Source organism: Aplysia californica, unplaced genomic scaffold (assembly GCF_000002075.1).
Source record: "Aplysia californica isolate F4 #8 unplaced genomic scaffold, AplCal3.0 scaffold00336, whole genome shotgun sequence".
Classification (NCBI taxonomy): domain Eukaryota; kingdom Metazoa; phylum Mollusca; class Gastropoda; order Aplysiida; family Aplysiidae; genus Aplysia; species Aplysia californica.
Window position 1 is genome coordinate 560156 of NW_004797606.1, and position 15835 is coordinate 575990.

Sequence of the window (15835 nt, forward strand, 5' to 3'; positions counted from 1 at the left end):
GGGGGGTGTTTGTTTTTGTTTTGTTTTGTCTTTAATGAGAGACGTGTCGTGTTTAAAGTTGTATAATTAAGAGTAGTATTAAATGTAGTTAAGAATAGTGTTGATTTCTTTCCTACTTTTGTGCAATTTTGACGTTTGTATCAATTTTTATTTCACGGATCAGTTTTCCCAATGCGCCCCCTATCTCCCCAGAGAATGGTATATGTTCAGCAGCTGCGTCAGTGGTACCTGATGGAGGAGGAGTGGCGGCGTGCAACGCTTAAACTCCGGGCCATCAAGCCGCTTGCAATGAACGAGAAGGAGGTGAAGAAGATTCTTGGAAAGGTTGTTCCGCCCTCTTTGTTAGACCAGCAGCTAACATGGCCTGTTCGTGGTTTGGTTTCTAAAAGGGATGTGAAACCTGTGGGTGAGCTTGATGCAAAGGCTCAAGGAACACCTTTAAGACTGCAGTCGTCACAGAAAGGTCATTTGCATAGGAAAAGTATAATTCAACATTGGAGAGACGTGAGCATAAAAATTCTTGCGCAGAACGGACTGAACAAGCTAAGTGACGCGACCAAACAGAGGCAACAAGTGATGGTAGAAATGCGGCAGGTGATGAGAGGGCACCGGTGTAAAGTGGAGGCTGAAGAGAGGCGAGCTTTTTCTCCGAAGGGACGTAAAAGCAGAGCTGAACGAGTTTTATTCAAAGGCGTCGATGGCACACTTACTAAGGAAGATGTCGGACAACGCCAGAAAAGGAGTTATGGCGACCGACATATGGCCAGACACTCACGGAACAAATACGGTAGGAATGGCCATTTTGACCAAGTGTACGACGACGACGACACTGACTATGATTACAGAAGTCGTTCTCTCTCTCGTGAAAGCCACTCTCTTTCATACCGGTCAGGACGTCGGAACACAAGTTTGTGGGACTGGGGTTCGGTCGACGAGTGTCAGTGTAAGTGGTCGATAACGGACGCCTACGAGCTTGTATGCGATCACCCACTTCTGGGACAGATACGGGCCAGGCATCCGCAGCCCTTGAGATTTGTGGGTGAGTTGTGCAGTGGTATGGTCTTTAAAAATATTTGTGTTGCGTTATACATACACACACACATATTCGCATAAGCACGCACACACGCACGCACGCACGCACACACACACACACACACACACACACACACACACACACACACACACACACATACACACACACCCACACGCACACGCACACATACACACACACACCACATACACACTCACATACACATACAAACGTACACAAACAAACATACACACAAACACACGCAGACACATGCACACACATACCAACCTATCAACCTACCTAGCTGTCTGCCTGCCCACTCACCAACATACATACCTACATAACTACCTACCTACCAACATACCTGCCTGCCTGCCTGCATGCACACGTGCCAACCTGCCTACCTAACTACCTAGGTACCCAGCTACCTGCCTTCCTACTTACTACCTACCAACCTGTCCCCTACCCCCTCCCACACACACATATACGCTCTCACATATGCATACAGAGAGAGAGAGAGAGAGAGAGAGAGAGAGAGAGAGAGAGAGAGAGAGAGAGAGGGAGAGACAGACAGACAGACAGACATTGGCTTGAGTCTAGTAAGTACAAACCTACTTGTAAAAGTGCAAACCAGGTTGTTAGAAATATAGTTTGTTGGTTGTTACAACAAAACGTACCCAAAGATAAATATAACATCGTGTCTTACACTGAAAGTGTAACGACTGCAAAACTGACATCTTACTTAAGACATATGGATGACACAGAAATCAGATTGTTTTTAGCTTCTCTGGTCACAACTTGGCTAGATTAAAAGATTTAAATTTGAATAATTTAAAAAATGTGGCTGTTCCCATTTGTCTAGATAATAATTGAGATTGCCTAGAGTTTAGTCAGCACAGTGTTACTTGTAATAGTGTAAAACCAAGTTGTAAAGGAAAATGAAATGCTGGCTATTACAACAATATATGCACACAAAAAAAAGAATAAGTTGTGTCTAATAGCGAGAGTGTAACGACCGACATAACGGCTTAAGACATTTGGATGACACTGGAGTAAGCCTTTTTTCAGCATTTCAGGTCACAACTTGGCTAGGGTGGGATGTTGACAGTACAAAGTGTCGCGTAAAATTGTAGACCTAGGCTGTGTAACAAAACTCTTTATTGGATGTGACAACTAGACATGCACAAAAATACGTGGACCTTGCCTAACACTGAAAGTATAACAATCGGTATAACAACTTACTAAAGACGTTTGGGTAACATAGAAATAAGACTGTCTTCAGCTTTTCAGACCACGACTTGCCTTGGATAGAGTCTAGACAGTACCAAATGTATTGTAAAATTGCAGACCTACGTTGCAAAACCAAACTATTTGATGAATTTTACAATTAGATTTATTACAAAAACCAGTAGATTACGTGGATCGCTGTGCGTGTAACGACCAACATAACAATTAACGAAAAGAATTGAATTTGAATCACCAAAAGAAATTAGGCCCTTTCCAACTTCACAGGTAATAACTGAAATTGGCTAGAGTCAAGTCAAGTTACTTGTAAACTTGCAAGACCAGGTTGTAAAAGAAAATTATATGTTGGATTTTACCAATAGTACTTACTTACTTACTACCCATTACGCCATCTGGCGTTTAGGGCAGCAACAAAGGATCTCCAACTCTGTCTGTTTTGGGCCATCTTGATCAGCGTTCCCCACCAATGATTCCAGGACTTCATTTCAGACTCTACTGTGCGTCTCCAGGTCACTTTGGGTCTGCCCCTTTTGCGACGTCCTTCGGGTGTCCAGTGGAGGGCAGTCTTCACAATAGAGTCTGGTTCTCTTCTCAGAACATACCCAATCCATCTCCATCTTCTCCTTTTTATTATGGTGGTCATGTCCTCTTGCCTACATTTTCGTAACAGATCTGCGTTGGAAATCTTGTCGGGCCAGAAGATTCTGAGTATTTGGCGTAAGCTGGTTGTATGAAAGGAAGAATGATAGCTTGGCACGGTCATGATCAGTCATCCTCCAGCATTCAGCTCCATATAGGAGTGTGGATAGTACACAGCTGTCATACAGCTTTATCTTGGTTTGTATACTAAACTGTCCTGACTTCCAGATGTTGATCATACTTCTGTGTACAGATCTTGCCTTGCGGAGTCTGTTCATAATGTCTTCCTTTGTACCGCCGTCAGTTTTGATTATGCTGCCTATGTAGGTAAATGTGTCTGTTATAGGCAGGTCTGTGTTGTTCACCCTAATCAGCGTTGGGGAGCCTACCTTTAGTGTCATTACTTTTGTCTTCTTCTGGCTTATTCTTAACCCAATCTGGCGTCCGTATTTGTGGAGTCGGTTTGTTTTTTCCAGCATGTGCTTGTTGGTATGGGAGAGTAGTGCAAGGTCGTCGGCAAAGTCCAGATCATCGAGGGTGGAGAAGAGGGTCCACCTTATGCCTCTTGATGTATCCTCTGTTGTTTTCCTCATGACCCAGTCAATGGCCAGGTTGAACAGAAATGCTGACATGTTGCATCCTTGTCTAACTCCTGTCTTTACCTCAAAAGCAGTGGTACTGTTTCCAACAAGGCACTTGAAGTTTTGGTAGAAGCTCTTGATGACCTCCACTATTTTGAAAGGGATTCCATAAGATCGTAGAATGCGCCAAAGACTTTCTCTATGCACACTGTCGAACGCTTTTTAAAAATCAACAAAGTTGACATAAAGTTGTCTCTGCCATTCCGTGCACTCTTCTATTATGTTGCGTAGGGCAAATATCTGATCTGTGCATCTTCTTTCTTTGCCGAATCCTGCCTGTTCTTTTCTTAAGCAGCTGTCCCCGGCATTCGACACCCGATTAATAATAATCTTGGCCAGGATATTGCTGGGAACTGATAGCAACGTGATACCTCTCCACTTGTTGCAGTCTCTAAGAGCTCCTTTTTTTGGTACTTTAACAATGACTCCAGTGCTCCAGTCCTCGGAAATCTGCTCTCCCTCCCATATGGTTTTGAATAGTGGCTGAAGAATGGCGGCAGTCAGTTCTGGGTCTACTTTAAACAATTCAGCATCCAGGTTGTCCATTCCTGGAGATTTTCGTGATTTCAGGCTCTTAACAGCTTTTACAATCTTGTGTTTCTGTGGTGGGTCAGAGCTGATATCCAGTTCCAAGGTAGCTTCCTGTATGTCTGGGGTGTCCTCCGGTGGAGGTGGGTTTAGGACTTCCCTGAAATGTTCTGTCCAGCGTGCTTCCTGTTCCTTGTCCATTCTCACCAGCTTGCCAGCCTTGTCTTTGATTGGTCCACTCATTCCACCGTGGTACTTGCCGCATATTTTCTTGTTATCTTGTATACGTTGCCTTGTTCACCTTTAGCAGCTGCCTCCTCTGCTTCAGTTGCCAACTTTTCCATGGCTTCTCTTTTGTCCTTCCTGACCAGTCTTTTATTTTTCTGGCAAGCTTCCTTGTCATCCCCTGCGTACTTCTCTTGTAGCCGTATCGACTTAGTTGCAAACTTTTTCTTGATTTCTCTCCGTTCTTCAATAATATTCCAAGTTCCTTGCTTTATCCATTCTTTGCTTGCGTTCTTTTTCTTTACACCAAGACATGTCTTACGGCTCTCTGTGTAGGCCTCAACAACATGCTTCCATTGGGTATTGACTTCATCTGTATTGGGGGTTGTTTCTTCCAGGTCTTGGAGAGCTTGAAATCGGTTCTTTAGTTCTAGTCGGAAGGCAGATCTCACATTGCCATCACTGAGCTTGTGAACATGAAATCGCGTCCTTGTCGCCTCCCTGGTGAATGTTTTCTTCAGCTTGAGTTTTATCCTTGCCGTCACTAGATGGTGGTCGCTGCCGACATCTGCTCTTCTTCTGACTTTCACATCATGTAGGGAACGTCTCCACATTCCTCCTATCATAAGGTGGTCAATCTGGTTCTTGTCCCGGCCATTTGGAGAATTCTAGGTCAGTTTGTGGATTGTACGGTGTGGGAAGAGGGTTCCGCCTATCACCAGGTTGTTCAATGCGCAGAAGTCCACTAGTCTTTCACCGTTCTCATTTCTTGTACCCGTTCCATGTTGTCCCATCGTTCTCTCATAGTTGGTGTTGTCCTCTCCTACTTTAGCATTCAGATCGCCCATTTCAACGATAAGGTCGTGACGAGGTATACCTGTCAATTCCCTCTGCAGCTGTTCATAAAAACAGTCCTTGCTTTCATCTTCACTGTCGTTAGTAAGGGCGTAACATTGGATGATGCTTGTGTTGGTGTGCTTTCCTTTCAGTCTCAGTGTCATCATTCTGCTGTTGATCGGTTTCCCCTGCCTGGGGCATTTCTCAAGTCCCTTTTTTAGGATGATATCTACACCTTCCCTATGTTGGTTGTCTTCTCTGCCGGAATATATCAGTGTTTCTCCAGTTGCTGTTCTCAGCCTGCCGGATCCTGTCCAGTGACTTTCACTTATGCCCAGAACGTGCAATCTATATCTCCTCATCTCTGCCGTTGCTTGTGCCAACTTGCCAGTTTCGTACATTGTCCTTACATTCCACAGTCCTATGATAACTTTTGTCTTTGCGGTGTTCAGGTCATCCATCTTCCTGCAAACAGCTTCCTTGCGGCTTTCACAGCCAGCATTCATACGAATCCCAAGAGACTCTGAAGGTCCATCCACACAGAAATATGGTTTCTCTTTGTTGCTGTTTCCGTAACATATGCTTTTTACCAGTCTAGGTTGTTAGCCCTAGGCTGAACCTCCGAACATGGAGGGCCGGTGGATCACGCTTCGTCTGACCTCTACCCGTCGACCTGTCTGGCATGGGTGGCCCTACCAGGAGCATTAGCTCCAGCCAGTGTAGCTCTTGGAGGTACACAAGCTCTCTAACCACAACAATGTAGTGATCCATTAGAGAGTTTTACCAATAGACATATATAAAAATCAGTATATTATTATTATATCTGGCACTTGGGGTAAAATGACCAATATAACAGCTTACTTAAGACATTTAGATGGCATATAAATCAGAGTGTTTTCAGCTTCTCCGATCACGACTGTCAACTCCTTTAGGTTGTTTAAGAGGCGGTTGTCTGGTGAGAAGAGTGTTTTGGGGAAAGCCTCAACACGTCCTGCCTGCAGATGGTTGGAGCGTGTAACTGGTAGGTCTTACTTTTCTTTCCCTCTGTTGTTTTTGTCTATCAGTCTTGCTTTTTCCTAGCAGTAATTGTCCGTCATTGTGTCGATGTGCTTCTATTTTCTCAAAAGTGTCCCGTCTGTTTCCCAGATTCACCATCGGTCTGGCTGAGCCGCCATTTTGCTTGCGAGGTTCTCTACGACCATGAGATTTACGCCGTTTGTGATGTAGACTTAGCAGACGTCGGCACAGACAAGCAGCATACCGGAAGTGTCTCATCTCAGCTGTCAGACGCCGAGAATCCCCACGGGGTTCCTTGAAGTTATATTACATGTATTCCCAACAAAGACTTTACGTTATGGCCACCCATTTTATTTTTTCCAATAAAGACTTTATGTCACCGTCTCCACGTTCCGCAACTAGAAATAACAACCAAAAAAAAAAAAAACCCATGAAGTCCCCAACAAGGTCGGCAGGCCCAGGTGTCAGAAAGAAGTAAAATGGCTGCTTGGTGCACTGGTCCAGCGCTCCAAAATTGGATCGAAAAGGCCTGGTTTGATAAATGTGTAATGCAGAGAACAAAGCAAACGAAACGAGTGGAACAAGCGCTTTGTAAACGTTAATATATCTTGTTCACGCTTTTTTGGCCGTGTTAAAAACGTTTGAAAATTCTATTTCATAATTTATTTATTGACCAATGTACGCATACATTTGCATGGCACTTCTGAGGACCATCGACCAAGTGGAATATTTCTTTTTAAAATCTTTACCTAGTATTTTTTTAAGTTTCGTTATTTTGGGTGCATGCACAGGATCACTACAATAACATATGGTTTACGAATTGCTCATTTCGATACCTTGACACCACTCTGCCCCCCCCCCCCCCCCCCCCCACCCCAAAACATTTTTGAGTAAGCTTGTCAATTCTATCCCAAGACCGTCTTGACATCTCCACGTGAGTTCGGAAAGTACCCACCCGTTTGTTGGACCGTGTTTCACAAGCGTGCTTTAAAGTTTGGTATTGGTGAAAATAGGCAGACTTTTTAAATACTGTTTCAGGCGTGTACTATACTATAAGGCTCCTATTATTCTGTTACGTACTATATGTCTTTGTTAACGTCAATGACAACGTGTCGGAACTTAGTTTGCTGTGACCTTCATTAATGGACTTCTAGATTCAGTTGACTATCTCTAACTTTTAGAGCCACATGCAAAAACGTGAGAAGCAGACCGGGTTATTTTTATCTGTGTTAACCACGGACACATGAGTGTGAACGAGCTATAGTAAATATACATTGTAAATACATGTACGTATTGGCCTGCTTTCAAACCAAGCTCGACCCTGCCGAACTGACATTTTGAATAATATATAATAACAATAGCAGAGTGTTTGTGCACTACGTTAATCGTGACTGGTATGAAGGAGGCAGTGCTGATGGCATTCGGCTCTCGTGTCGCCTCTGGTGTCAGTGCTGTACATGGGGAACTTTCTGAAGCATTTTTAGGTAAGAAAGAACATTCGGACAATTCATACGAAGAAGTTGCCTCGTGCCATTTTTTTTTCAATATTCTGATTTGGGTATTAGAATCATCATTAGGTCATCTCTTATCCTTTGACACAATTTCGTTCCGTCTGTATTATTATAATATTACGCCATTGCATCTTGCATAATGATGCACTATTGACAATCATTCTGTAGGCTATTTGCAATTGGGGAATATTATAGATTTACTTCCATTTGCAATCTGGTGGATCATTTCTGAACTTCCATGTACAGTGGTGACAACTAAGAAACAGAGCTGGCTCACGTTGAGAAAGGGTTCTCCAAATTCCAAATGTACGCAATATTTTGTTTGTTTCTTATTAATATATATAGATCTAAGTTTTGTATTTTTGTGCGATTTACACAATGTTTGCATCCACTTGTTGGACAATTTGAGCATGTACGCAATATTTACCCGTTATTCTATTTCTGTATCAATTAAACAGCACATTTTGTAAACTTGTGCATCTTCTGAAGTTTTTCCCAAAGTAAAGATTGTACTTTTTTGCAGTACTTTTTAAGACATAAGCTCAGCACAGTTTTCTTGACCAATCAATGTCGTTTGACGATATATTTTTTGTATTATTCTCGCCCGCTCAATAGCAAGCTATGTGAGTTTTTAAACCGAAAGTTTTACTCCAGTGAAACTTAAAACACCCAGAAATATTCAAGGCTTCCCGGGAAGCATACAGTGCAAGCCGCCGATTTAACACTCAAAGACAAACTGACGAGAACTTTCGCCGTCCAAAGCAAAGTACTAATTTCCATCTGGGTGAAGTTAGCAAAATTCGCCGGGGCCTCGACGGGTTTCTCGCCCACGACCTTTCCGTTGTGAGACTCAACAGCCCAACCACTGGACCACTGACTCCACACACGAGCATCCTTCCTCGGCTTACTGTTCCACTAGCACAGAGCAACTCGTCAATCCTTGCGTTCATCACTAGACTAGGCACAATTTGTCCTTACCATCACAGATGTACACGGCTTTACTTCTTGTTTTGTTTCTTTGTTTGGCGAATTTCATGCTCGTCACCCAAAAACTTCAAATCGGTTACGCAACTTTATCAACCTCTGGAAATTTGCCTGTACGTCACACATCAGTGACGCCGCACCGGCGTCTGTGCTGTAGCGGTTAAATTCTCGAGTTCGATTCCCGAGGGGAGAGGAATTTTTATTGAGTGTCTCGGTCTTTCTGATGGGATGTTTTATCCCTCTCAGCCCGGGTTGGCCCCTGGCAAACAGAAGACCGCTCCTGGATTATCTTAATTGTGTTGATGGGAATGTCAAAACACCTGCTTTCTTTCTTTCTTTCTTTCTTTATCTATTTATTTGCCCCAGATCACACGAAGAGGTACTAGAAGAATCCCACGTGGGCTGCTCGCTAATAAAAACAATCAGGAAAAGACAAATACAGCTTTTGGGACACCTGAATAGACATATAGGCCTTGAACATCTAGCGCCCCCTGGCAAAACTGAAGGGGAGCACATGAGGCAGGGGTAGGCCCAGAGCAACCGACTTGGAATACCTAAACAGATGGGTGACCAGAAACGATCGGGGTAATGTGGCTTTTATAAGAGCATCCGAGCGGAAGAGGAACGAATGGAGAACCGTGATCACCGATGTCTGTCGCAGATCTGACACTTGCTGATTATTTTTTAAATTTTTTTTGCGTTATGACGCCAAACTAACCTTTACCTTAATCGCCAAGGATCTACACATTTTTACTCTAGATACATTTCAAAACCATCACCCAACGTGACAAATCTATAAATAAGGACATAACCGATCCCTGAACAGTTGGTTGCTCGGACCGTCATATACCAAACCAATACCCGGTAAACCGGGGTGACTATGGCCACAAGAAAATGTTAATTTGTTCCTCTTTAAGTGCTCCTCAGTAACATTTTAGAATATTTATATTTATATGTTTCTTACAATTTATAAACATTATTATATAAACAAATTATACTCTTTACTCCAAAACAGGTGTGCAGAGGCACCTAGTAGTGCGGATTTGAGCTGGTTCAAGATTGCTTCTGCGTTTTGATAATCTTTTGATTTTGAAAAGTATTGAAAAACTTTGGTAAGTTTTTTTTTCGTAAAAATGTTACAGTCATCATTCAAGTGTATATAAACTCTAACAACACTGAAAAGAGGATGAATATCTGTTCCAGTAGTGATATTTTCCAATATCTGTGGCTAGGACAGGGGTGGCCAAAGTCACTACGGCCGCCATGGACCAAAATGGGGTCAATTTGGCCGCCTGGATTTGACATAATTTGCATCTTCGCTGTATTTCATTCTGAAAGAAGGGACTCAAATGCTTATTCCGAACACCAAATCTCCCAATATTATCATCTTTAAAGTCAAGAGATCTATGTATTACTATACCTGTTGCAAGAAAAATGTCAAGGCCTTGAATTTCTGTTTTTTTATCATATTTTCATTTCCTGAATTTATTACCCCAAAGTAATGATTTAAGAGATGTAGTCAGGCATTGATTAAGATACCTGGGCACTGACTTAATGAGGTTTCTAACTAATCACTTTTTTTTTAATGAGGTTAAAACTTATTGCTTTATATTGTGGGTATCTGACGTTTCAGTCGACACAATTTAGATCATTTAGGAGGCGGGCTTCGACTCTGCCTGTCATGGTCAACCCCGGCTGAAAGGGATACAACGTCCCAGCAGAAAGACTGATTTACTTGATACGAATTCTCCCCATTTAGGTGTCGAACTCAAGTCACCGGCACCTGTGGTGTAGTGGTTAAACATTTCGCTGTTGCACGCAGAAGACCAGAGAGCCCGTGTTCGATTCCCAAGTGGGGAGACTTTTTATCGGGTATATCGAGTCTTTCTGTTGGGATGTTGTATCATTCTCATTCCTGGCCTGTCTCCTAACTAATCTAAATTGTGTCAATGGGAGCGTAAAAAGATTATGTCAGCACATCTGTCTCAGAGGGTTAAGATAAGATCAGATATCTTTTCATGTGCTGTCCAAATCCTGACACATTGGTTTAGCGTTTCATCACACACACACACACACACACACACACACACACACACACACACACACACACAAACACATACGTACACGCATGTACACGTACCCACACACAAACGCATACGCATACGCACACGCGCGGACTTGCGCACACACCCATACACACAGGCTCTCACACATACTCTCCTCCACACACATCTGCACTCATAAACATCGTATCAATTTGTAAACTTGCTCCTAGAAACAGGCTCACGGTCACATGAATAATTTTAATGAACAAAAATTGTTAACAGTAATAGTGTTTAGCTATATATAAATCTATAGTCTGATTTTAATTCAATGATATTGTGATGCTTGGATTACTTACTTTACTTACTTTATCTTTCCTCTTGTACCATCTAGGGCGTCGAGGGGAGAAAGAGCTTTTGGTACCTGTTGTGGATCTTCAGGGTATCCTTCCCACCCTCGATCCAGGTCTTCCTTGGTCTTCCTCTTGCCTTGTCCCCTGATATTCTTTTGTAGTACGCTTTACTGGCAAGCTGATGAGGTGTGTCAGATGTCCAAACCACCTGATCGTTTGCCTCTGTATGTAGTGGAGGACAGGTGTTGTTCTCACCATTTCTCTGATTTTGGTGTGTCTGATCATGTCCCATCTGGTTTTGTTGACGGCTCTCCTTACATCCCTAGCATTCCTGACTTTTGGTCAAGGTCCATGTCAGGCATTGGTAGGTCAAGGTGGGGATGAAGACAGAGTCAATGAGCTTGGTTTTGGTCTCAATGAAAATGTTAGAATGTTTGAGAAATGGGGCAAGCTGGTAACTGACGCTGTTAGTCTTTTGTACTCTCGTCTCAATATTCCCTGTTGAGACGTCCGTCTTCCGAGTAGATACTGCCTGAGTACTTGAACTCGCTGGATTGCGATATTGCAAGCGTTAAAGGTCATAAGAATACTCATATTACAAGATGATTAAGATGGTGCGAGTTTAATGGATGATGGGGAAATGACCTTTTGTATCTTTTTTTGTTTTGTTTTTTGTTACACATCGGAAGACTTAGTCTTTTACTTTTGTTGATATTTTAATTTGAGGGAACAGACGATGTTGTCGTCCAAAAAGATGGTTATTAAGATATCGACAAGATCTTTCGAAGTGTGTTATCGGGAACACACTCACATTATTTCTGTAAAAAGATGAGGATTTGTGTAATGTGCTTTCCCAAGGATACAACGTCGGGCAGAGCTGAGCACTTCGAACCACCAAACCCGCAACCTCATGATTACATGTGAACCTCACTGTGTTGGTGATTTCCTTCCGAGCTTTTTTATGTTTTGTTGTTATTGTTGTTGTTCAACTCGCACCGAACAATAGCTCGCCAAGTTAACTTGCACCTCCAGACATAATTTGTCTCAATCGTTAGACCTGCACATTCTTGCTCTCTCATACCATGATGGATGTCGATGTGCTGGTGGTTGACGGGTGCTCTGATGTGGCATACTCCTTTATATCTATCAAGCATCTATCACTCTTATCTCCCCCCTCTTTTTATTTGTATGTTACACCTATCTAGTTACACCTCCCATCTTCCTTTCTTATATGACCTATTTGTGTTGTAAGTGCTGAGAAATTCTGACTAAAACTTTTTAAAAAAACTGCGCTTCAAACCATTGAACCCGAAACGCCTTGATTACGTGTCAACCTCGCGTAAAACATGGGAGGTTTCTGCATTGCTTTCCTTTCTTATTTTTTCTTTTTTTTTTTTTTTGGTCCATCTGGGTCCGAAGTCCGAGCAAATTAACTCGTCAAGTTATTAACGTTCACCTCTTTTTTGTTTTGTTTTGTAAAGTGTTTTACGGCGCTCGCAACTGCATAGGTCATATGAGCGCGCGGGACACACCTAATATTTTCAATTGGTAGGAAATTTTGAATTTTGCCCGGGTGGCGGCCGAAGCCTACTCTTATCGATTTTAGACCATCAAGGGATCTTTAACGTGCGCAACTTGCACACGGGCCCTCCGAGATTTTTCGCCCTTGTCCGAGAAGGCTAGGTGTAGATCTTTCCTACCAGAAGATCAGGGGTGTGGCAGAAAGACAGCAGTAAGGAGGAGCCAAGTAGTAGCAGTAGAAAGGCTGCAGAAACAGTCAGGAGCCCAGAGGAGGGGGCAAAGGAGGTGAGGGGGTGGGGGCAGAAAGTGGAATTGAAAGCAGACAACAGAACATTGCTAGAGAGCAGGAAAGGAGGTGAAAGGAGACAATTTTAGAGTAGAAGAGAAGAAAAATTTTCGGTCGCTACCCGGATTCGAACCTGGGACCTTTGAATGAGAGGCCAACACCTTAACCTCTAGGCCACGAGAGCCCCCTGTTCACCTCAAGACGTTTGTCCCAACCGTCAGACCTGCACGTTTTGCTCTCTCACACCATGACTCAGCTCAGTTTGTACAATGTATGACGAAGAACTTCGGAGCGGATGGCTCTGATTCGAACCCCAGACTTGAACAATCGTAAATAATGTACAATCTGCTGTCTGTATTCACACATTTGACCTGTGGCGTCGGCGGCCTAGTGGTTAGACTACCGGACTCATAATCGTGAGGTTGCGGGTTCGCGGGTTCGAGCCACGGGTTCGACGTTGTATCCCTGGGAAAGGCACTTTACACGAATTTTCCTCATTTCACGCAGGTGGGAATGAGTGCCTGGCTAGAAGCTTACAGAAGATCTTGTCTGTATGTTAGTGTACTAGCGCCTATAAATGGCTGCTTGCACTGTATCCTTCCCAGGAAGTTGAGGTTGTTTCAGAATGCTCTCAGGTCTGCTGGGTTATAGTATAGATTGTGAAGCGCATAGAGCTTGCTGTTGAGCGGGGATTTGCGCTGTACAAATGCTATCTATTATTTTAGCATTCTGAAACAATCTCTTCTTCCTGGGAAGCATAGAGTGCAAGCTGTCTTTTTATAGGCGGTAAAACAATATTTTGACTGTTAAGTTGTTCTTGAACTTATGTCATTTTGTGCAGTTTTTTATGGCCACTTGAACTTTTTCACGCTCCGTGTGAGGTTGACGCGTAATCCTAACTTTGCGGGTTCAATGGTTCGAAGCGCTATTTTTCGTTTGCTTGTTTGTTTTAGTTTAAGTGAGAGTTTTACGGCACTTACAACACAACTAGGTCATAGAAGAAGTGTTGAAGATCAGAGATATTATAAGATACTATTTTGGCCCCGTCCTATCGGAGACGGACGTTAAATTCGAACGCCCCGCCTCTTAAATGACCAAATAGTGGTGATAGTGGCGTTAATTAAACACATACACTTACTAATTTCACACTAAGATGAATCTCAATCTCTTTCTCTCCACCTTTCTTGGGTGAGCGTTTTCATTCTGCTCTTTCTGCATTTTTTCAGTGACACTGTTATCTCGCGGGTGATTTTGTGGGTGCCATTGGTAGGTCATGTTTTATGCCTTTCCCTTTATTGATTCTGCTTGTCTGTCTGTCTGTCTGTCTGTCTTGCCTTTTCCTCTGCACTATGTAACTGATTTACCGTCATTTTGTCGATGTGCTTTTCTTATTTCAAATTGTTATCCCTGTCTCTTCTTGGTAAAATTTTGTGAAGGCACAATACGTGGAAGCCTAGCAAACTGTTCCTGTTCTTGTTAATACTAGTACAACTCTACGCGGTGCAACTGGTAGGTCGTACTTCTTTTCTTCCCCTCTGTTTCAATAATTATGTCCTTTGAGCCTTTCCTGCACTAATTAACTGTACTATTTGCGATCATGTGTTTCTGTTTACGCCCACAAGCAATATAAATCTACAGTTAAAAAACGAAGACGTGAATTCTTAGTTCTCGTATAGGCTACTGAAGCTACTTGGTCACAGTATCTGGTTCTCTTACTCTTACTCTTACTCTTAGTCTTTTATATTATTATATAGTAAGCGAGTGAAGAAGTCCGCGCGACTGTGTCTACTAAGTCTATTTGTTTCCCTTCGGGGTTTTTTTTTTATTGAAGTTATATAGATCTTAACTTTTTAAATTGTATTTACATATTATAGAAACGTAAGCCTATTTTCGCCTCTCCCAAGGTTTGTCATTCATCGTCTAGTATCACTAGTGCCAGCAGGGAGGACACTGGGAAACAGCTCTCTCCGCCCCGCTTAATGTGTGCTTGTGTGTGGAGGTGAGGGGTGGGGTGGAGGATGGAGGGGTAGGAGGTGGAACAGTAGGAGAACGAGAGGGAGAGAAAGGGAGGGGAGAAAGAGAGAAACAGAGAGAGATAGAGAGAGTGTGAGAGAAAGAGAGAGAGAGAGAGAGGAGAAGGTGGAAGAGGACGAGGAGGAGGGGAAGGAGGAGGAGAAGAGTGGGAGGACTGGGGGGGGGGGGAGCTTTTACCCAAAGGACGTGGTTTAAAAAAAATGAATCACAGTTTCGATCCGTGTAACTATAGGGGAAAAACATGACCCTGTCATTTTGAAGTAATTAAATCTTTATAAAAGGTAAGGCACAGGGTAACATATTTGCACGCTCTGTGAATTTCCTTCAGTGTTAATATTAATTTCACACGAATCAAACATAGTTATATGTGCAAATTTGGATAGATTGCCCCGCATTTTAATTAATTGAACAGAAAAAACAATATTTTGTTTTATAGAAGAAAAATATGGAAACTGTCCTTGATTGGAATCGACGTAGATCTGGCTATAGGAATTTAAACAAAATTGGTAAATTTGAATTGCGCATAAGTACATTATTTGAGCAAAGATTAGCAGATACACTTACGCTCCGGTTCAGTTCTTCCATGGTAATCTTGACGAAGGCTCAAAATGACTATTTGCGCAGTCATTTCTACCAATTTCTAATATTTAGTTTTAATTTTCCTTGGATGTCGATTTCTTTCTTACTATTTAAATTCATCGCTTGTCGAACATCTTTACATCATAAAATAGACTAAGTAGCTTGCATTATTCTGAAAGAAACAAGAACCGAACAGAAGGCATAGTTTTGTGCGGGTATGTTCCTGTTGTTTTATAAATACAATTTTATATATTATATTCATCTTGTTGGGGCTGTGTTAGGACTCTTAAAGAATGGAAAATATAATGAAAATGTAAACAAGGAGAAAAGGCACATTTTGATTGAGAGAGAGAGGGGGGGGAG

The 15835-nt window shown here is 42.5% G+C and overlaps 1 protein-coding gene across 1 annotated transcript; it reads left to right on the forward strand.

The window, feature by feature from the left end:
• The first annotated feature begins 195 nt into the window (after positions 1-195).
• LOC101860424 lies at positions 196-8123 on the forward strand. The gene is made up of 2 exons (XM_005102727.3): positions 196-1039; positions 6292-8123. Exons 1-2 carry the CDS (start codon positions 196-198, stop codon positions 6459-6461), a joined length of 1014 nt encoding a protein of 337 aa, XP_005102784.3. The 3' UTR covers positions 6462-8123.
• Positions 8124-15835: the final 7712 nt, after the last annotated feature.